Consider the following 21,161-nt stretch of genomic DNA (forward strand, 5'->3'; position numbering starts at 1 on the left):
AAAAGTTAGTAGTTCAGGAGATATTTCAATTTAAATAATTCTAAAACACCATTACTGTCGTAATAAGACGATACACTAGTAAATAAACGTTAATGTCACCATCAGCATGAACATCAATATCGCGATTCTTTCCGAATATTATTTTTATAACAATGTGCACACCTTCGTGCAGGATTAGCTTTTGAAGATGTGGGTACATAATCCGGGAAATGTTTCCCGATTAGACGGGTAGCTTCTTCTAATAAAAGACAACGATACATTTACGAAAAAATAATTCATACTATATGCGGTTTTCTTATAATAATTATTTCTAAACTTTTATTTGTTCATTTTAAATATTTCGACTTGGCTTCAGGATATTTCAAACATCTTGAAGTTTACGTATATATTTCGGTTTTCACTAAAATTGCAATTCAAACTGCAAATTGTTACTACTTTTTACTCGTGACGAATATACTCGTCAAAATGATATAAAATCTTTGATCTTTAAAATGATATAATTTAGAAATTTAAATAAAATTCGGTTTTCCCTCCTACAGCAAGGTTTACTCCAATTTTGCTCGATATGATTACTCTTGGAACAAGATTAGGTTCGCTCTTAGTGCGACCGACCTGCCCTCTATAACGAGGACAGGGTACCAAACTTTTGGTATCAAACTTTGCAAGCAAATAAAAAAAATACCGAACCATCTGTTGCCGCGTTAGGTTCGGTATCTGCCGACGGGTTTTGCTCGGCAGATTCAGAGCAAATAAGGACCAAATCCTGCTCGAAGCGCGATTTGGCACCAAAATGACCGCCTCCTGCTCGCAAAGTCATAATCTGCTCGAGCAGATTTTGCCGACTGCGGCTCTTTATCTTTCCATGTACAGTAAGGAGCATAACGGATTCCACACACTTTAAATCAGAACAACTTTTTTATGAATGGACCAAACGACTACAATTTCTCCTGTAAGGCTAGAAGAATTAGTTTAGTAAATAACGTCTAATAAATAAGTTGAAGAAATGCATTTGGTCGGAATTGTGAAAAACGATACTAAAAATTGATCTTTACAACTTTTTTAGCTGGCCCAATAACGAAAATTTAAAAAATTTGTTCTGTCAACTGGTATAAATTATATACGCTCTGACAATTTCATCGAAATTGGTTAATTAGTTTACGAATTATAAACGATCAAAAATGGTAAAACTTGCCACTTTATGGTACACTACAAATTATCACTTTTGATCGTTTATAATTCGCAAACCAATTAACTAATTTCAATGAAATTTTCAGAGCGTATATAATTTATACCAGTTGACCAGACACATCTTTTGAATTTTCGTTATTGGCCCAGCTAGAAAAGTTGTAAAGATCAATGTTTTACTATTATTTTTCACAATTCCGTCCAAATGCATTTGTTCAACATATTTTTTACACATCATTTACTAAACTAATTCTTCTAGTCTTTCAGAAAAATTGAAGTCGTTTGGTTCATTCATAAAAAAGTTGTTCTGATTTAAAGTGTGTGGAATCAGTTATGCTCCTTAGTGTAAAAGCTGTCTTTCATTTATGATAATTATCTTTGCATTCTCCACAAATCGCTAACATTTTGAACGACGTGCTCAGTGTTGCAGGTCGTGTGTGGGAAAGATTTCATGATACTGTGCCCATGTCAACATATGCACTTGCATTTGTCGTTTCCGATTTCGAATCAGTCGGTAACACAAATGTAAATGTGTGGAGCAAGCCCAATATGGCGTCAAGTGGTGATTACGCGCAAAAGACTGCAGAAAGCATGCTTGCACATTTGCACGAAAAAACTGGCATCGAGTACGCTTTACCAAAATTGGATTTGGTTGCGGTTCCAGACTTCTCGATGGGTGCTATGGAGAACTGGGGTCTTGCCACGTTTAGGTAAGCAATGTCATTAATATCTGTAGTTCTGTAGCCGCAATACAAAATGATACGTTGTTTACTAATTTTTGTCATTTGTGTTAACGGTACAATTGTCTTTACAGAGAGTATGGTCTTCAGTATAACGATGCAATCACGTCAGCTAAGTTTAAGGATTACGTGACGACCATAATAGCGCACGAATTGGCTCACATGTGGTTCGGAAATTTGGTGACCTGTGCCTGGTGGGAAAACACCTGGCTTAACGAAGGATTCGCCGAGTACATGCAGTGGATCATTTCTGACATGGTGAGTGCCTGTAATTTCTTTAATGCAAATGTGATAAAAGTTATAGCAACTAATCGTTAGATAATCAGGAACTATATATATATGTAAGTGTTCTATTAAATACTGTCGCGCAGAGTTGGCCAAAATGTAATTTCAATTACAATTACAATTAATTACCAATTACTGTAATTTCAAAATTGCAGAAATAAAATTACGATTACATGTAACTGTAATTGGTAATTGCAATTACTTTGGCTGAACCAGTAATCGTAATTGCGGACCACAATTACAATTACAGTAATTGTGAAAGGAGTAATTGCAATTACTTAACACGATTACAGTAATTGTAATTGAGTCTAACAATTACTTCAGTGTAATTGTTCTTTTGAACCACTAATTTTTATGTATTGGACCATTTAACCGTTTTCTAATTGTAATTATAGTCCACTTTTGCACATGTAATTGAAGATGTAATTAATTACTGCCCAACTCTGCTGTCGCGGCAAGAATAATCAAACCTTTGAGATATGGCACTAAACGAAACAGAGAAATATTTATCTAAATTTCTCCTTGTTACAGGTTCTCCCTGACCATAAGTTCCTAGATCTCTTCGTTGTTGACGAACTGCAAAAGGCGATGCAGGCAGATGATTACACGTCCTCGCACCCTATGAACAAACCTGTTAACTCACCCTCTGACATATGGGGCGTCTTCGACGGTATTACGTACGGGAAAGGTAAATAAACGAAACAACGAAAATCGTTGTGTACTATAATTAACCCAGCAGAAAAACATACACACACATAATCGCTTTACAGGATCCAGCGTGTTGCGAATGGTACAACGTTCACTCGATCCTAGAGTTTTTCCAATGGCAATCAACCTATATTTAGAACGGCACAAGTACAGCACAACGACACCGAAAGATCTCTGGCAAGCTTTCGACGAAGCTATCGAGGAAACGAAAACACTTGGCGACTTGGAGGTGTCTATGGAAGAACTAATGGACAGCTGGACCAACCAAGCTGGATATCCTGTTGTATATGCGACACGTACCAACGGAACAGTACTGTTGACGCAGGTATTTGTTTGAAAATAATTCATTTCTAGATGACTAATCTAATTACTTTCCTTCGAAGACCGAAGATTTCGAAGCTTCGAAGCTTCGATTTCAGAAATTTCGAAGATCTTGGTTGTACAGGGTGTCACAAAATTATATGTCGTGGACACCATAGCGCGATTCTACACCCCCGATTTAGTCGAAAATGACGTAAGAAACCCCCCGCAAAATTGACCTTGAACGTGTGAAAAACAAGGTAAAGAAATCAACAATTTTTTTAAGGATTATGATTTTCTAAATTTTTGTACCAAGATTTTCTTTTAAGATTTAAGATTGTAGATTTTAAAAGAAAATTTTGGTATAAAAATTTAAAAAATCTTGATCCTTAAAAAAATTGTTGATTTCTTTAACTTGTTTTTCACGTTCATGGTCAATTTTGCGGGGGGTTTCTTACGTCATTTTCGACTAAATCGGGGGTGTATAATCGCGCTATGGTGTCCACAACATATAATTTTGTGACAGCCTGTACTTACTTCGCCGATACACTTTAAATTGTTTGTTGCAGGAGCGATTTAGCTACAAGGAATTACAAGACTCAAGAATGGTTTCTTATTGGATACCTATCAGCGTATACACTGCATCCAGCACATCCTCAAGGCTAGAGGCAACGACTTGGATGGATATAGCTGCGAAGCAAATTCAAGTGAACAGTTCGGAATGGTTCATTATAAACTATCAACAAACCGGCTTCTATCGCGTAAGATATGACACAGATTCGTGGAAGAAGCTGACCAACGCGTTGACGAAGAAAGATTATAGCAATATCCACGTAACGAACCGTGCTCAATTAGTCGACGATGCTTTCAATCTGGCTCGTGCACAAAAGATGGGTTACGACGAGGCGTTCGATTGCACCAACTATTTAAGAAACGAAACGGAATATCTGCCATGGAAAGCATTCTTCAATGGAATCAGTTTCCTGCTTCAACGATCCGAGGGTCATACGGATGAAGTGTATTCCGTGATCAGATCGTACATTTTGCATTTAACGTCGAGAATGTATCAATCACTTGGTTTCAACGACGCGTCCAACGACAGTCATATGCGGCAACTGAGCAGAGAACTGATTCTGACTTGGATCTGCAAAATGGAGGCGAAGGAGTGCATAGATGAAGTGAAGAAATTGTACGTTGACCTTCAAACGAATACGACTTTGGGGTAAGCTTTCTTGCATTTCTCTACTGGTATAGTTATGGCAGGCTCGGGCAACTAGTGCTTCGAGAGTCGATGAAGTAGAATCAGCTACCCCCCACTATCGCTCTCCAGTCCTTCCGGCCCGACTCGAGGGGATATGAGCTCGTCTTTAGGGAGCAGACTCGTTTCCAGGATTGCAAGATTTCTCGATACAGTATTTTATCGATAAATGTCCCAAATGCCTGGCCGATAAGTGTCCCAGAACTATCCCCATTTCTGCGGGGTATACCCCCTTGAGGGGCCGCGAAACTCTAGAGTCCTCGGTCGCCGAGAAGTATGACATCATACGGTTCGAGTATATCGGCGAGACCACACTAATCCAACGACAGAACTTCTTTAATTTTTACTATTTTTTAATGGAACTTTTACCAACATATTCGTGGCATTTTTCTAATGAAAATAATACCAAATATGATATAATTCCAATGATATTTACTTGTGGAAGTTCTTTGAACTAAAAATAGGACTTTTGAGGGCGATTGCGGCCTAGATCGATATTTTATCTAGCGCTTTTGACTACTGACAATCCCCATCTTTGGGGGTCCGCACATCCCACACCCTTGCAATCCTGGAAACGAGAGTCTACCTGGCCGGCCGGGTGGGGGTAGTCGATTCTACGTCAGAAATTAAAGATTAGATAGACTGCGAGCAAACAAAAAGAAGTGCTTTTTATTCGATTTTATAGACGGCCCGTTACCATTTCGCCAAACGCGAAGGCAGCAGTTTACTGTACGGCAATGAGAAACGCAGATGAAAATGATTGGAACTACATGTGGAATCTTTATTTGAATGAAAAGTTTGCTTCGGAAAAGAAAACTATCTTGGAAGCTCTTGGGTGTACGACAAATAAGGAGCTTCTACAAAAGTAAGTGTAAATCCTTCTTTTTTTGAAGGGGGTATTCTGGTTATCGAGGCCGGCTTTTTCACCAATTTTTAAGATTTTTTTCAAAAGTACTATTAAAGTTATTATAATATATACAATATATTGGGTTGGCAAGAAAGTAATTTCGGTGATAATATTTTAAGGTGAAACAGAGCCCAATTTTTTAACCCTTTGCACTCGGAGCTATTCTAATTCGAAAACCGAATTTTTCTACCGTCCTGAAATATTTTCATTTTATATATGATTTTCTTAATTTGATCGATATAAAACTGATATAATACCTCGTACAATACTTTCAGTGGTTTCTTAAAATATTCAATACATTTAGTAATTTATTGAATACAAATTTAATAATGCAACAAATATTTTGAATAATCGTATAAGAATTATTATTAGCGGCGACTCTAAGTCGCCACTCGAGTTCAAACGGTTACTTCACGCAATGAACTTTAATGAATAAGATATTTACCCTTTTGTTCGATGATCTTTTGCCGACAAGAATGAATAAGAAAATATCTTATTGATTAAAGTTTATTGCTACCGTTAAAGTTTATTAATACCGAAATTACTTTTTTAACAACCCAATACATATAATATAAAATATAAAAGGGGATCCAACTCCGATGACCTTGACCATTGAAATATGTTGACAAGGTCAACATTCTGAACAACTCGAATGGATAATACTTGAAGAAAATGCGAAAAACTCGATTTTTTAAAAGTGAAAAATCAGAATACCCCTTAATGAATCATTTGTCGATCTACTTCTGCTCAATTATAAATCCAACATTTCATATTACAGAACCTAACAGTATCATGAATTTCTATTATTTTTATTTATGTCATAGGTACATTGACCGGGCGATCAGAGGTTCTTTCACCTCAGATATTCGAAAGCAAGATGTCACTGCGGTCTTAACGTCTATCTACAATGCTGGAAAAGTTGGAGTGGACATAATGTCAGACTACTTGATGAATGAATACATTCAGCTCCATGACTAGTGAGTATAAGAATAATTATAACTTACGGACCTTGAAAAATGACATCGAATCAATAAACAAGGTTTACACTGAACACATTTATTGTTCTTTCCTCAGTTATGGCGAGTGGGATAGTGTCGGAAGTCTATTCACCAAATTAGCAGCTCGTATTTCCACCGTACAACAACTGAGAAAGGTATATTCGTATTTTATTAATTATTTTAAACGTAGTTGTATAAATAGTATCGTTCATCTATAATGTTACCTTTGTAAATCGTGCTTGAGTTTAGTTTGACATTTAATTGTAATTTCATAATTCCTACAAATAGAATTTCAATTTTCGATTCAACATTTACATTTAAGACATAAATTTAAAACTGTTAAATGTAAATTCATTCGTCAGATTTGACACTGACCAATTTCCAGGGTTTTAATTTGCAATTTGGTTGAATTATTTCTTGTAAATAAGTTTTGAATTTTGAATGGTGGGAATTGTAAAAATTACATTCATCAACAAATAAGCAATAAATTAATTTCTCTATCCCGTTAACATGCTTTAAACGAATCATGTTATAATAAATAATTTCCGTTTATTATAGTTCGAGCAATTCGTAAACTCTGACAAGAGCGACCTGCAAGAAATTTCATCTACGCTCAAGAAAGCATATGATACTGCAAAGGAAAACGTCTATTGGTACGACAACAATTTCTATTCAGTAAAGTATATTTTAAATAACACAGTTACAAGATGGAATCAAGAATCCAGCGGAACTACTATAAATGGATACAGAGGACTATTACTGATAATGTTTTCAATTGTCACATTTATGTTACATTAATAGATAGGTAAAGATGATTAATATACTTTTAAACCGTATGCATCAATTAATAAACAAGTGTATATATACGTATATATATGAACCAAATATTCTATTATATAATAAATTGCAGTATTGTTGTATTGTATAGTATAATAATATATAATTTTGTAAAAATACTAGCAGACATTTCTTTATTTCCCTTCAATACCAATCCAGAGAATTTTTTGCTGTTTTCTATATGTAATTATGAAGAATGAAAATCATAGTGAAGTTATATGTTCTTTCTATGTTTCATGTTTGTATTATGTTTTCGTGTGATCATAACAATTCCAGAACGTGTGTCTAACAATACGTTATTCACTATAAACAAACCACAGTCCGCAGTATTGTAGTAGAAATCCAACTGCAGTAGAAGTCGTTGAGCTGCACTACTGATTTATCGAAATATTTTCGGCCGTCTGGCTTGCCGTCGGATTGTACTACTGAATTTTTGTGCCACCTCTTTCTCTATCATATTCTCCTAGTAGACAACCGATAATTTTTCGGAAACCTCGGAAATTGAGTTTTGTATTAGGAGAATATGATACCGAAGGAGGTGGCAAGAACATTCAGTAGTACAACTCGATCACCAGACGTCGCCAGACGACCGAAAATTTTTAGAAACCCTCGAAAATTGATTTTAGACTTCTCTCCGAAGACTTCTTCTCCGATTCATACCTCTTCCTTCGCGATAATTACTCGACATATCTGCGTAATTTAGTATAAATCCGTCGTTGTTAGAAAGGGAGCCACAGAAGGAATATTGCATTCGTTCTGACTCCCTTTCGGGTCTCTCGTGCAGCAACCTCCTCGTGGTGAGACCTGGGCAATCGGTATTATCCTCTATTTGTAAGAACTTCTAGTGTCTTGTGAATAAAGGATAATATATAATAAATATAATAAATATGTTGATTTTCAATCAATAATATTGAAATTATATTTCTATTCCTATACCTATTGTGTGTGTGTGTGTGTGTGTGTGTGTGTGTGTGTGTGTCTTCCATAACATTTTGCAATTTCACCTTCCTTCAGAACAAAATATATGTATCATCCAAGCTGGTTCGCCCCGGGCGTGAACAATGTCATATATCGTCTGGTTCTATTTAGGTAAAGAGACGAGATAGTATCTCGTCGGTGATAGTATTATAAGACAATTACAGAATGGGTAATGTGAGCATTCCATACTATATCATTCTTCTTCTACTTGACGAGTATCTCGTCGATGGTAGAACTTTTAGCGACGTGGTATTTCAGATCACTGTAAGTTCCACGTTATCCCCGCGCCCGGTCCTGCCCGCTTACTGGTCCCGCTGAATAGAACAGGGACTGGCAGTCTTTAATAGTATCTCGTCGGTGGTGGCATCATCTGTCGTTCCACAAGAAATGCCGACTGTCAGTAATTCGGTGTACCAATTTCAATCATTGATGATTGCACGTGAGTGTATGCCATTGAAGGAAAGTATTAATAATTTATATTAACCAGTCAAGCTTCCCATACTGTGTGGTTCTCGGTGTTTTCATAATTAAATTTCAGTCATTCCTTATCAGTTCATCCTCGGGACTAAAGATGATCACTTATCGTGTAGACATCTTTCTTTTTTCCTGTGCACTGTTACGGAAATTGGGACGATTATATTTCAAAAATTAAATTAAATCATAGTTGGAACAGACCAACACTGTGCGCATAAGACCGCATGACCAAAGTGAAAACTTCTATGGCGATTGTATATCTGCCTGTTTCTCACTCGCTCGGGTAAACTCGGGGGAACCGAAAATAATGTTTCACCTCGGAGCGTGACGCGTCAGATTCATTCACTGCCCAGCAATTGTGCACGCGGTGCGCCAAAAGAAGTTTTCACTTCAAAAAGTGCAAGGAGATACTGTTCATTTTCAGGCAAATATATTATTCCTCTACATATTGTGTAATGAAACAATGTTTCTTTGAACAAAGTAGAATTGCACGAATTCAATAGAAAATCTGCATTGGCTTCACAGTTTGATTAAAAATATTATAACAAAAATTAACACAATTAACTTGACCTTAAATGGTGAAAATTTTTCATATGTATAAATATTCTTTTATTGAGCTCACAACTGCTTGTTTTATAGAACTTGCAAGTACTTATTCGAGAAGAAAGGGAAGGTAAGAATAGTAAATATGCATTCGATAATTGCAAAGAAAGCGTTTTCGAAATACATTCTTCTTATGATGAATGGTATTTATATACCATTTCCTCCAAATCATATTAAGCACCCGTAATGAAGTATATTCAAGACTCGGTTCTTGCTGATACGCCTAAATCTGCGAACTATCGGTAACATGGGGCGTTCGGTGCAATAAATGATTTTGAGAAGATTTCGAATTTATCGTGAAATACGTCGGAACCGAATTCGACGGTACAAAATTGCATTGATTCGAAAATAGTTCGAATCGTTTAAATTATAAATATCGAATGCACCAGTAGTTGTTCTTCCTGAGTTAGGTTTACGTAAAATTGATGTTACTTCTTTGAATATTCCTAATATCACGTGAGCATATGGTTTCTCAGGAAGTGGAACATTTCTTCGAACAATTTACCTTTGTATATATTTACCATTATACATACAGTAACACAGTTTTCAATAAGCAGTAAATAAATCGAGTTTCCCTGTCTCTTCTCGGTTCTCAAGAGAACGAAAATACTAATTGTTAACACAACGCCATTCATTAACATTCCACATCCAACTTTCCACCTCTCTCTCTCTATCTTCTGTCATTCACCATCTCAGCTGAACTGTTGACAATGCGGAGCGCATTTTAAACCATGCGAAATGTACCAACGTTGAATTACAATACTGGAATCCAATAATTTGTTTAGATACACCTACGTAATTTACTTAACAATCCTATTTACAACTAAGTAAAATAAGTAGTACAAAACTGTGGAATGTAAATGTAACACAGATAAGGAAATACATACGAAGAATTGTTTAATGTCGAGTATACGAATACGAAAAGATGGATCACTGTACTTGCAGAATTAATCGAGCGTTAACAATTAATGAACCACGCTGTATAAATTACAATCTGTTTGTGAAATGACACAAATTTCGAGATCGATCGAGAGATTTCGGTATGATATCCTCGTCTCTCTTCCTTTAAAATTATATTGGTGCGTTTCAACGTGTACTAGTGGAGATCGATCCATCCTGCCTATCCACTATACATCTAAATATTCCATTATATATGTGAGGTATCCCGTGATAAGTGGATTCCAATAAATTGAAATTGTTCCGTTGAAAATATTAAGATCAATTCTCTTATACGAATATACGAGGTGTGACAAAAAGACCAGGCTCACCTTACGGGACCAAAAATGTTCCACTTTTTTTGTATAATGCCATAGAATTGACGAGAAACTGCCAGGAATCCAAGATTTAATGTTGGGAATTCACTGGTCCAAAAGTTATGCGTGTCTTAGCGTTTTTGACTGGAAAGGGCGCCGCCTTATACAATTGATTGTAGCACGCGTTGAAGCAACCGTAGGTTTCCTTTTTATCACACCTCGTATAGTCTGTTGTAATCATTCGTTAGTTATAAATATGGTACATGGAAATATGAAAAATTTGGCACACGTTTAGACGAATTGATTTCATTGTTCACCAACATTCCCATTGCATTGGATTCAACCTATTACGCGACACCCGGGGTATATGAATGATTCTTCGGCGCGTATTTACAAAAACATACAAATACATTTAATAATTTTGTAAAGTTTAAAGACGATCTCGTCTCTGGCGGAAAGCTTGTATTCAAGTCAGTCCATAAGTTCGCTCGTATGTTTCTATAACACTATTCCAAGATGTCCGAACACTTCGCGTTCGGAACGGACTCTTTAAAAGTGAAATAACTGACGAAACAATTGACTGACGGATAAAGCTACTCTCTTTGAGAATTTAAGGACGCCAACAAAAGCGGCGTCCGGATTACTATATAGGTAAACAATACTTTTGAATACAAACCCAGTCAGCAAAATCTGCTCGAGCAAATTATGAACAAATGTTTGATTGCTGACTGGGAAGGTTCGCGGTCCCGAGAAAGGTTCCTTAATTACTGTTTTAGAATGCAACGTTTCCTATACAATAAGGACACACACGAATTTACGACTGACTTCAAAACTTTCTGTAACTGACGTTGAAACTTCTTCGTTCTAGAACATCTAGTCATTCTTTTAATCATTGTAGACCTGGTTTGGTCTGGCATCTCTACGATTTCGTCATTCCGTCGCCATCATTACGCAGTGTTTCGTTTTAACCAGTCGTGGATCGTATCATGGTTACTTTCCAACCATCTGATACTCGCTTCGGACTGCTCAATCACTTGCTGAACTGTCCTTGTTGCTCCGCTGAGATCCTCTTGGTGCTCGTTTGTAAATTCCAATAGCTAAACGGCAAGAAAGTTCATATCAGTCAAATCTTAGAAATCGTATATGTACATGGTAATTCGGGGAAAGATGCCAAATAAAACTATAATTGATGTCTCCTTGTTCCTCGTTGGTGTCGCAAGGATACAATGAAAGAGGATTCTATAAATTACTATTCAATTTTAGTTAATCTAATTGTGCTTTTTCGATAACAAATAAATCTGTTAATTTTCTAGAAATATAAATATTAAATTTCCCTAGTATTATCTCACGAAATTTCATGTCGAAGAAGATAACAATTTGTGGAATAGTAAACGATCTTTTTTTAATACTTACATCTTTGAGATCATATCTTGTGCTTATACCCTTGGTAGCTGACTTCACAATGTTGTTGATGGTGAGGAGAGAGGATCCAAAACTAGAAAAAATAAATGTCACTTGTAACCCGAGACAATATACTTTTGTAGATATTTCGATCTTTGCTTATTTCTGCTTATTCCACTTGCTCAGGAACACGTTTAAGTAAATAGTACTTACTATTCTTTAAGACGCGTCCACTTATTCCTCAAGAAGTTGAACGCCAAAGACTGTCCAACAGGATGATTAGAAACCGATCCAAGTACCCGTCTGGCATCCTGTTTCCTGATACCGGAGTTCTCAGTGATCGTCCATTCCAAATACCGACTGAGCAGCCACGTCTCTTGAGTGCAACCAAGTGCATTCAGTAAGAGATCCTTCTCAGAACCCACATTTGTCTGCTGGTACATTTGCCAAGCGAAATTCCATTCGGTTTGCCCGCCAACCCGAATGGCAGTACAGTAAACCACAGACTTCAAATTCGGTGAAATTCTATAAACAAATTACAGCCATTACTTTGTTATTGGCAAGTCACTTTGCTTAGAACTAGACCCGCATTCTTATGCAACATAAAAATTGTTTGCATCAATTAGAATGATCAATTTAGAAGGAGCCAAACAGAAATTTTTATCTTTCTTTTAAGCATTCTGATAAGCTGGGGCTAATATATTTTCAAGCTTTTAAATTCTTTAATCTGTTTCTTTAAATTGCACCTACTCGACGATTTCGAAATTGACTATGGTCGATACTTACGGATTATTTCTGTTTGGATTGGGGCTGTTACGCCAATTGTAAAACTGACTTCTGGCATTGTGAACACAATCCTCGTGACCAAAATTACATGCCCACGATAATACGTTGATACGAGTGAACACTGTTAATTGTGGGTCGTCAGCGTTATCCGTGAAACCAACTTGTTTGTAGACGTTGTCAATGAGTTTCAAAACGTACACCTGAGGAACAGAAGAAAATAACGAGTATAGAACAATATTTATTTATAATACTCAATGTTTCAGAGAGCAATGTTCAAAATTCATTGCGAATTTTTATAGTGATATTGATAGTATCAGCTGGCATGGATTTGGCATGGATTTGGCATGGACTTAGCATGCACGAACACTAGGTATAATTACCAATCCTCATGCGGAAACAGATGAGTCGGAATTTATCGGCAAGTTTTGGTGACAAATTCGTAGTAATTGATTCACAAAAATGGAAGAATTATTATCCTATAAGCTCTTTTATGCAACTACTTTTGAGGATTGTGTGATGGTTAAATCGTATGCTAAGGGGGTAAACTCGGTTCTAGGATTACAAGAGTACGAGATGCGCTTTCTCATTTCTCGATAATGCAATAAAAGATGAATCTAGGCCGCAATCGCCCTAAAAAGTCCTATTTTTACGTTTACAAGGCGTAATTTGCATTATTCGGCAGCGTGTGATGGTTAAGTCGTATGTTAAGGGGGTAAACTCGGTTCTAGGATTACAAGAGTGCGGGATGCGCTTTCTCATTTCTCGACAATGCAATAAAAGATCAATCTAGGCCGCAATCACCCTAAGAAATCCTATTTTTACGCTTACGAGGCGTAATTTGCATTAGTCACAGCTTTATGAAAATACCCAGTAAGCAAAATTGGACGGGCATTAAGGTGTTGAATATAATTATTAGACTGCGGATCTGTACGCAAAATAGAAAATTGTTTGCATTGATTGCAGGACACAGGAGCCAAATAAAAGTTGTATTCTTCGTTCAATTATTCTATCAAGCTGAAACTAATACGTTGATGTCCTTGAATATTTTTAACACGTCCACTGCTTTAAATTGTACGCGTCCATTTTTGTCATAAATGCATAAAATACGCAGTCCAATAATTAAAAAGATGTATGTATATTTATTTACCCGGAACTTATCGTAACCAGGCATTTTGACCAGCATGTTATCTAAATAGTGCATGGCAGTGAAAGCAGCCTTCCAAGGTAAGTATTCAGTCTCGTGTGCCAAGTATGACGTGACATCCAATGCAGTAGCGTAATCTAGTCTTCCAGCTCTAGCTAGATTTAAGGCATCGTCGATCAACTGCGCTCGATTGATCGTTGATATATCTCGGAACGATTCCTTGTTTAACTGATTAATTATCATCTGCCAATTCATTCTGTCATAATTGACTCTGTAGTAACCTGAAGACAGAAAAGGTACAGGCATGAATAAATTATTATGTTAACGATGCTTTTATTACGTATTAAATGTAATTACAACTAAATCGTGAAGGTTAATCGCATTCTACTATTTGCAATAGAATCCAAGTGAAACGAAGAACACAAGCTGCGATTAGACATAGTCAAAAGACTTGTCAAATATTCTTTATGTTTTTATGCGTAACGAATCTCAGTAGTACAAAGTTATCGTACGACAACGCGTGTGTGAATATTTCTAGAACTGTTTCACAGGGCCCCAGATCATAGTTCCCAGATGAAAGACTTTTGCATGGTACGTCACTGCCGTGGACTCTTATTGACCTGATTCGCGCGCGCCGCCGCTGTTGGCGGGTTGTCATACCTCAGGGATATCCTTAATTATTAATAACTTGCAAACGAACAAGAGACTTCTATTGTGTTACTCTTGATTGGAGAGTGGAGACATGGAGAATCCAGTCTTAAAAGGACGTCTCTCTATAGTTGAATATTCTCTGTACATTGTTCGTACAGAAAAAAAAGCAATTAAAACCTACAACATTGCAGGTCCTACTTAAATCGCGTTTTCGATGATTTTCAATGGCCTTTAATTGCGACTAGAGATCTGGATAAAAATAGGTATTGAGTTCAAAGAGCTTATAATTAATTAGGTGACCTCGATAAATGTTTTGTTCGACTTCTTATCAATTTTAGCTCACCAGTTTCCTGAACATTGAAGATTGTCCATTCTTTCGGGCCAGCTTTCAATCTCGGCAGAACAATCGATTTCTCAGCTTTCATCCATTCAGATGACTTGGTCGTGTTGAAATCTAATAATTTCTCGGTGGTGTAGGTGATCGGTATCCACCACAATGGTTCAGTCTCGGACGTGGTCTTTATAGTGGCATTATGAAACCGGAAACGTTCCTGAAAATGAAAGACGTTGGTCATAGAAACTGCTAACGAATAGGTACAACATGGCGGTAGGAAATGTTTGACCCGTTTAATGCAAACGTGTTGTAAGCCTACAGCTGTTTGTTAACTTCGAAATTTTCGGCGTGTGTATAACCAACACGGATCTACAAAACGTATATATGTTAAATATTCATTACGGGCACAAATAATAAAATCTAAAATGGCGCCTTTTCTATATTTCAATTTTTTCAAAACTTTTCTGCACGTATTTTGATAAAACCAATGCTTCTAATTCATCTTACAGAAAATCGGGTCGTTTGGCACACTTGTAGGAAAGTTGTCGTCTTTTTAAGAGTGTACGAACACTTCTTACTATGTCTGTACTTAATTACCTAATGATTGACTGTTTCGACTCGCACCATGATTGCATTAGAGGGTTCATTTAATTTTTAACGAACCTGCGTTAACATTGCGGAGCCGTCATTGTAATTCCGAATAATCGTGACTACAGGGAACCCTGTTTGAAGAGTCCACGTGTCCATAATTTGCTTTATTGTTACGCTTGGATCTAAAACATTGTCCTTGTGTGCTTGCTTCGTTAGAGCGTCCCATAGGTCATCCTGTTCGGCGCTTTGATAAGCCCTGATATATCAAGTTGTAAATCGTAATTAGCATATATCATAAACAAGTGAATAAATATCATACATTATTTTACGTCCAATTAATTGAGTAGTTAAAATTGTGATTTTAAGAATATCCATATAGTATCTTCAACCTATTAAAATTAATCAAACAAAAAACACATATACATATATCTAGCTCCTGTTTCTCCAATTAATGCAACAAAATTTTACTTTGCTGAAGTTCCGCAGACTAGTAATACGCTGGATAGTTTACATCAAGTCTGAGCAACTTGCGGCTCGCGAGCCGCAGACTCCTTTTCCTACTCCTGAGTCCTCCCCTCCAAACTCCTGTGAGATGTAGGGGGAGGTTGGGGAGATTCGTGAGTAGGGGGAACTGGTAAGTGGGGGAAACTGATAAGTGGGGGAAACTGCTAAGTGGGGGTAGTGGAACTGGTAAGTGGGGGAATCGATAAGTGGAAGAATTAATAAGTAGGAGAAATTAATAAGTGGGGAAACTGGTAAGTCGGGGTACCGGTACACTAGTGGTAGTGGAACCGGTAAGTGAGGGAATCGATAAGTGGGGGAATCGATAAGTGCGGGAATCGATAAGTGGAAGAATTGATAAGTAGGAGATTCAATAAGTGGGGAAACTGGTAGTGAAACCGGTAAGTGGGAGAATCGATAAGTGGGAGAATCGATAAGTGGAAGAATTGATAAGTAGGAGAATCAGAAAGTGGGGCAACCGATAAGTGGGGGAATCGTTAAATGGGGGAACCGATAAGTGGGGGAGCCGGTACGTTAGTGGTAGGGGAATCGGTACACTAGTGATAGGGGAACAGGTACACTACTAATAGGGGAACAGGTACACTACTGATGGGGGAACAGGTACACTACTGATGGGGGAACAGGTACACTGGTAGTGGGGGAACAGGTACACTGGTAGTGGGAGTCGTGAAACGACAGCAGGAAAGAAGTTGCCCAGGCCTGTTTTACAATATGATCACTTACTTTCCATTTAAGTAGTTCGTTAATCCTTGTTTGAAGACCCGGGTAGTGAGGAAATGGTCCATCATTCTTATTATGGAAGCACCTATTTCGACACAGATCGATGTATTAATGATTCATGTAATTCGTTATTGAAACAAACTTCTAACAACATGATCAACTATACATAATGATTTAATACCTTTTTCGTATGATATCCTGTCGAAGATTTCACTAATCTCATCCGGATGCCTAACTTCAATGGATATAGGGTGCGAAGAATCTAAAGCATCCAATCCAAAAACGTTATGAAGGTCATGAACCACAAACTGTTCCAAAACTTTCCAAGTTGGCTCCACCTACGCGCATTCAAAGAACATCTTATTTGGATGCATTCGACCCCATAATACAAGCTTGTCAATTTTGATAATCAAAGTGAAGCAACTTACTGCGTCCATGCCGACGTATTCGACGTAACTGGCAAACCCTTCGTTCAACCAAAGGTCTGTCCACCAACTGGGAGTCACCAAGTTTCCAAACCATTGATGGGCAAGTTCGTGAGAAACTACGGTGGCTACTCGGTGTTTATTGTTACTGGTTGAAACGCCCTCTTGGTACAATAGAGCTGTTTCCCTAAAAAAAAGCAGTAGTTACATCATAAAATTCGATTGTTCTTACATTGCTACTGTACTATAAGGGTAAAATTGATTTATACGGGGTGTCCCAAAAATGTTGTACTGTCTTCAAGGGGTTGATTCCAAATATGTATCATTCGACCTAACTTTTTCCTTTGCGAAAATGTTCTTCGTGGCTTCGTTAAGGAGTTATCAACGAAAAACAATGGCCAATCAGAGCGCAGATACAACGGAGCTCTATAGCCGCGCTCTCATTGGTCCTCGTTTTTCCTTAATAACTTCTTAACGAAGTCGCGGAAAACGATTTCGCCAAGGAAAAAGTTCCTTCAAATGACCTCAGGAATTACCCCTTTTTCAAGGAGGTACGACATTTTTGCGGCAACCTAACATTACAAAACTTGCACATTACTAGCAATATAATTTTATTATATTTTCAAATATCGCGCAAATGATTGTATAGAAGATGTTCAAATACACAGTGGATAATTTAAATAAAATCTCGAGTCACCTGTAAGTAATCAAACCCCAGTTCTCCATAGCGCCAGCCGCGAAGTCAGGCAGAGCAACGTTGTCAATCTTCGGCAGAGGAAATTTAATTTTGAAGAAATCCTCGAAATACTCGAGGATCTTCGGGCCTATCTTCAAACTGTAATGTGCTTGGTCAATGGCTTCGCTGCGTGCCCAGACTCGGAACTTTCCAGACTCTGATTTCAACATCTTGAAATCGGAGACTATGAAGGCAACCAGGTAAGTGGACATCGGTACCGAACGCTCGTAATGGTCCCACACATAGGATGGTAATCCTGGCCTGATAACAAAAAATGCCTTCAGTTTTCAGCAGATGCAAAAAGTAACAATTATTTCGAAAATTTTTCCGGAAAATGTCATTAACGCAAACACTATTGTTCCAGACAAGATCCCTCTTAAAAAGAAGAAACTTCTGTTTAATACTTCTTTGGAAATCAATAAGTAAAAAATTAATCACAATGTTACATTGTTAATTTTCCATTTACTTTTTACGGATACTTTCCAAATGGACTTTTCGAAAAAGTTCCTAACAATTCCTTAAAAATATTGTCTTAATTCTCAGGAATTTTGATAGATATTGTTTCCTAGTCAACATATTTTCAGTATTATAATTAGACCGCAAATCTTTATTTAAAACCAAATGTTCTGCATTGATTATGGGGGGGGGAAGCAGGAATAAAGTAAAAATTTATTTCATTTCTTGATGACTTCGTTACATTAAAAAGAACATTAGAATGTTCTTCAAGTTTTCTAATCTGTTTTATATTTCACCCAATCAATTTCTTCATAAATGCATAAAGATCCGCAGTCTAGTTATACTAATTATTCGCAATTCTCCTTACTAAACATGAACAATGTTGTTGTATATGCTTGAAATGGGTGAAGGCATAGTAGGCCTTGTACGAACTCTATGAGTCACTATATCTGCAATGACACATTTGCAAGGAACATCGCCCAACTGTGACACGCTAATATTGATGGAAACCTTGCACCGAGGTAGCGAGTATGAAAACATTCAAGTTGTATTACGTTTAGCAACTTGTGCTTGTGTTATGGAAGCGAAACCATTTTTTCCAATTTTTCCAACTATTTCAAGCTACCGCGACGCGACGGATCACGAATGACTCGGGCATAGTATACGTGCATACACCAATTACCAGACTGCGGATCTTTACGCAAAATAAAAATTGTCCGCATCGATTGCAATAAATCGAAACCAAACTGAATGTTATTTTTTCCCTTACTGTTTTTAACACTACGTTTAGCTACGTTTACGGAGCTCTAGAAATAACTGTTTCACATTGACTTATAAACTTAACAAGAATATGTCCATCCAAATTTTTGGCCATTTTTCCAATAATATATGAGCTTGGAAAGAAAGTTCTTGCGGTTTTTATTATAAAATCGAAATAACAAAAACTGTAAGAACTTTCTTTCCTACCGAATATATACCCAAAGAAATAAATTTGGTGAATAATTGCTCAGGGAAGCATCTTTACAATTCGTAATAATCGGAAATTTTGAATATTAGAATTCAAATTTCAAATATTAGAATATTAGAACCCGTCATTTTGACGGATAATAGAGGAGAAATCTACTCAATTTTGCCATAAATGCATAAACATCCACAGTCTGGCAATTACCAATGTTTGATGTCTATATTGTCTCCATATTGCTGCCACTATCAATTATTACGGACTCGTGAAAATTACGTTCTTTAGAAAACAGTTTATTTTGCTTCGTTAATACATAAGTGTTAACTCGTGACACCAATTACTTGAAAATGTTTTTCGGTTCTTGGATACGCGATAAGCGTTATTTTCTATAAGCAAAAGTGGACAATGTCCTACTTAATTAATAAGAAATTCAGAAGTATTAGTTCTTACTTTCAACTTAATTCAGAAATATTAGTATCAAAACTGTAATTGTCGAGATCTCTTAGAATTTGAATTTGGCGATCATGAAAAATCACTGCTTCTATCATGAAAAGTCAATTTAAAAAAAAAATACATTAGATCATTTGATGGTACATCGCTATGTGCTTCGTGTTATTTGTCTGTTCACAGCTAATGGAATCTACTACATTATTGGGTCTAACGAGCGAGAAACGTCGCGGAACAATTAACTGGGACGATTCGTCTTACACAAACAACTTGATTGTATATGATTCTTGCCGATTCGGGAAATTAATTCTTCGTTTTATTAGTGTCAATTGCGCGCGTATCGCATTTATTTAACACTGGAACGAACGGAATTTACGTATTTCTCCAGAATAATTATGCTAATTAAATTGATACTTGGTTATCATAGTTATTTTATTGTAACCTTGTAGAAATATTATAGGGCACAGATCAATGAAAATATGATATTTCAGAAAGAAATCATATAGAACACAGGCCTGGGCAACTTGCGACTCGCGAGCCGCAAACGACAGCTCCCCCACCAAACTCCTGTGGAGTGTAGGAGGAGCTGGGGAGACTAGGAGTAGGGGAGTCGTCTGCGAATCGCGAGGAAAAGCACGGTAGGGGTAATATAAAATAGTTAATAGTGGGGGAACGGGTGCACTGGTAGTGGGAGTCGTGAGGCGACAGCGGGGAAGAAGTTGGCCAAGCCTGTCCTAGAATATCGTTGGTGTTCGACATGTTATACTTGACGAATGCGACTATTATTTCGAAGTATACTAGTTTAGGAATCTGCTTATGATTTTATTTTTCGCCACCCCTTGTGCCAAATGTGTATCATTATCCCCCATAAATTTGGCAGCTTTTCCCCCAAGTTTCAACCTGCAAAAATGTATTAAAAGACCGCAATTACTTACACAGGCATGGGCTCCCCCTTTCTCGGCATATTAGCAATCGATGTCATGTTCGTGGGCCTGGCGATGCTGATCTGGAAACGAGCTTTTAAAGCAGGCTCGTCGAAGCATGGAAAAGCACGTCGTGCATCCGTTGCTTGGAACTGCGTGGTGGCGATCCATCTGTAATACAAAACCGAGGGGAACTTTAGTAAACAGCCATTGGGAAAGCCTTGTTTGCACTTGCATGGACTCTGTCCATGCTCAACCCATGACGATACCCCTGGCTACCGCAGCTATCAGGGACAAGAATCGTGAGACACACTTCTATTCAACAAGGTCGCAGGGCTTGGGGAGATGATGTTGAACTGTTTAAATTCACAGACATCTCCTGCACCGTAAAGAAATGCCGTCGGAAATAGAGGTCTCGTTGAAACGAAATGCTGCAGGTGAAGTCTCCCCTTCTTTTACCACGAACCGCACCCGAGCTTGAAATATGACTGACGTACGTTGTTTTGTAGAAATGACAAGACTGAATCTACTTGGATAT

The 21,161-nt window shown here is 37.3% G+C and overlaps 2 protein-coding genes across 5 annotated transcripts in view; one reads left to right on the forward strand and one right to left on the reverse strand.

Annotated features, from left to right (window-relative positions):
• Window positions 1–7,335, forward strand: part of LOC143214621 (uncharacterized) — a 35,204-nt gene extending 27,869 nt beyond the window's left edge. For all 3 annotated transcript variants that reach the window (XM_076435888.1, XM_076435890.1, XM_076435887.1), the window contains exons 24-32: window positions 1,608–1,895; window positions 2,000–2,183; window positions 2,742–2,898; window positions 2,981–3,243; window positions 3,788–4,440; window positions 5,162–5,341; window positions 6,208–6,360; window positions 6,458–6,536; window positions 6,940–7,335. In XM_076435888.1, coding sequence (XP_076292003.1) covers window positions 1,608–1,895; window positions 2,000–2,183; window positions 2,742–2,898; window positions 2,981–3,243; window positions 3,788–4,440; window positions 5,162–5,341; window positions 6,208–6,360; window positions 6,458–6,536; window positions 6,940–7,179 — 2,197 coding nt within the window. In that variant the 3' untranslated portion in view covers window positions 7,180–7,335. The remainder of the gene's footprint in view (window positions 1–1,607; window positions 1,896–1,999; window positions 2,184–2,741; window positions 2,899–2,980; window positions 3,244–3,787; window positions 4,441–5,161; window positions 5,342–6,207; window positions 6,361–6,457; window positions 6,537–6,939) is intronic.
• A 2,425-nt stretch (window positions 7,336–9,760) lies between these two features.
• LOC143214622 (aminopeptidase N-like) overlaps window positions 9,761–21,161 on the reverse strand; it is a 43,524-nt gene continuing 32,123 nt past the window's right edge. For both annotated transcript variants that reach the window (XM_076435892.1, XM_076435891.1), the window contains exons 4-15: window positions 20,636–20,794; window positions 17,798–18,097; window positions 17,104–17,287; window positions 16,857–17,013; window positions 16,679–16,760; window positions 15,506–15,689; window positions 14,852–15,059; window positions 13,861–14,138; window positions 12,714–12,913; window positions 12,141–12,452; window positions 11,940–12,021; window positions 9,761–11,623 (exon numbers count right to left, since the gene is read on the reverse strand). In XM_076435892.1, coding sequence (XP_076292007.1) covers window positions 11,474–11,623; window positions 11,940–12,021; window positions 12,141–12,452; window positions 12,714–12,913; window positions 13,861–14,138; window positions 14,852–15,059; window positions 15,506–15,689; window positions 16,679–16,760; window positions 16,857–17,013; window positions 17,104–17,287; window positions 17,798–18,097; window positions 20,636–20,794 — 2,296 coding nt within the window. In that variant the 3' untranslated portion in view covers window positions 9,761–11,473. The remainder of the gene's footprint in view (window positions 11,624–11,939; window positions 12,022–12,140; window positions 12,453–12,713; window positions 12,914–13,860; window positions 14,139–14,851; window positions 15,060–15,505; window positions 15,690–16,678; window positions 16,761–16,856; window positions 17,014–17,103; window positions 17,288–17,797; window positions 18,098–20,635; window positions 20,795–21,161) is intronic.

Source organism: Lasioglossum baleicum, chromosome 12 (assembly GCF_051020765.1).
Source record: "Lasioglossum baleicum chromosome 12, iyLasBale1, whole genome shotgun sequence".
NCBI lineage: Eukaryota > Metazoa > Arthropoda > Insecta > Hymenoptera > Halictidae > Lasioglossum > Lasioglossum baleicum.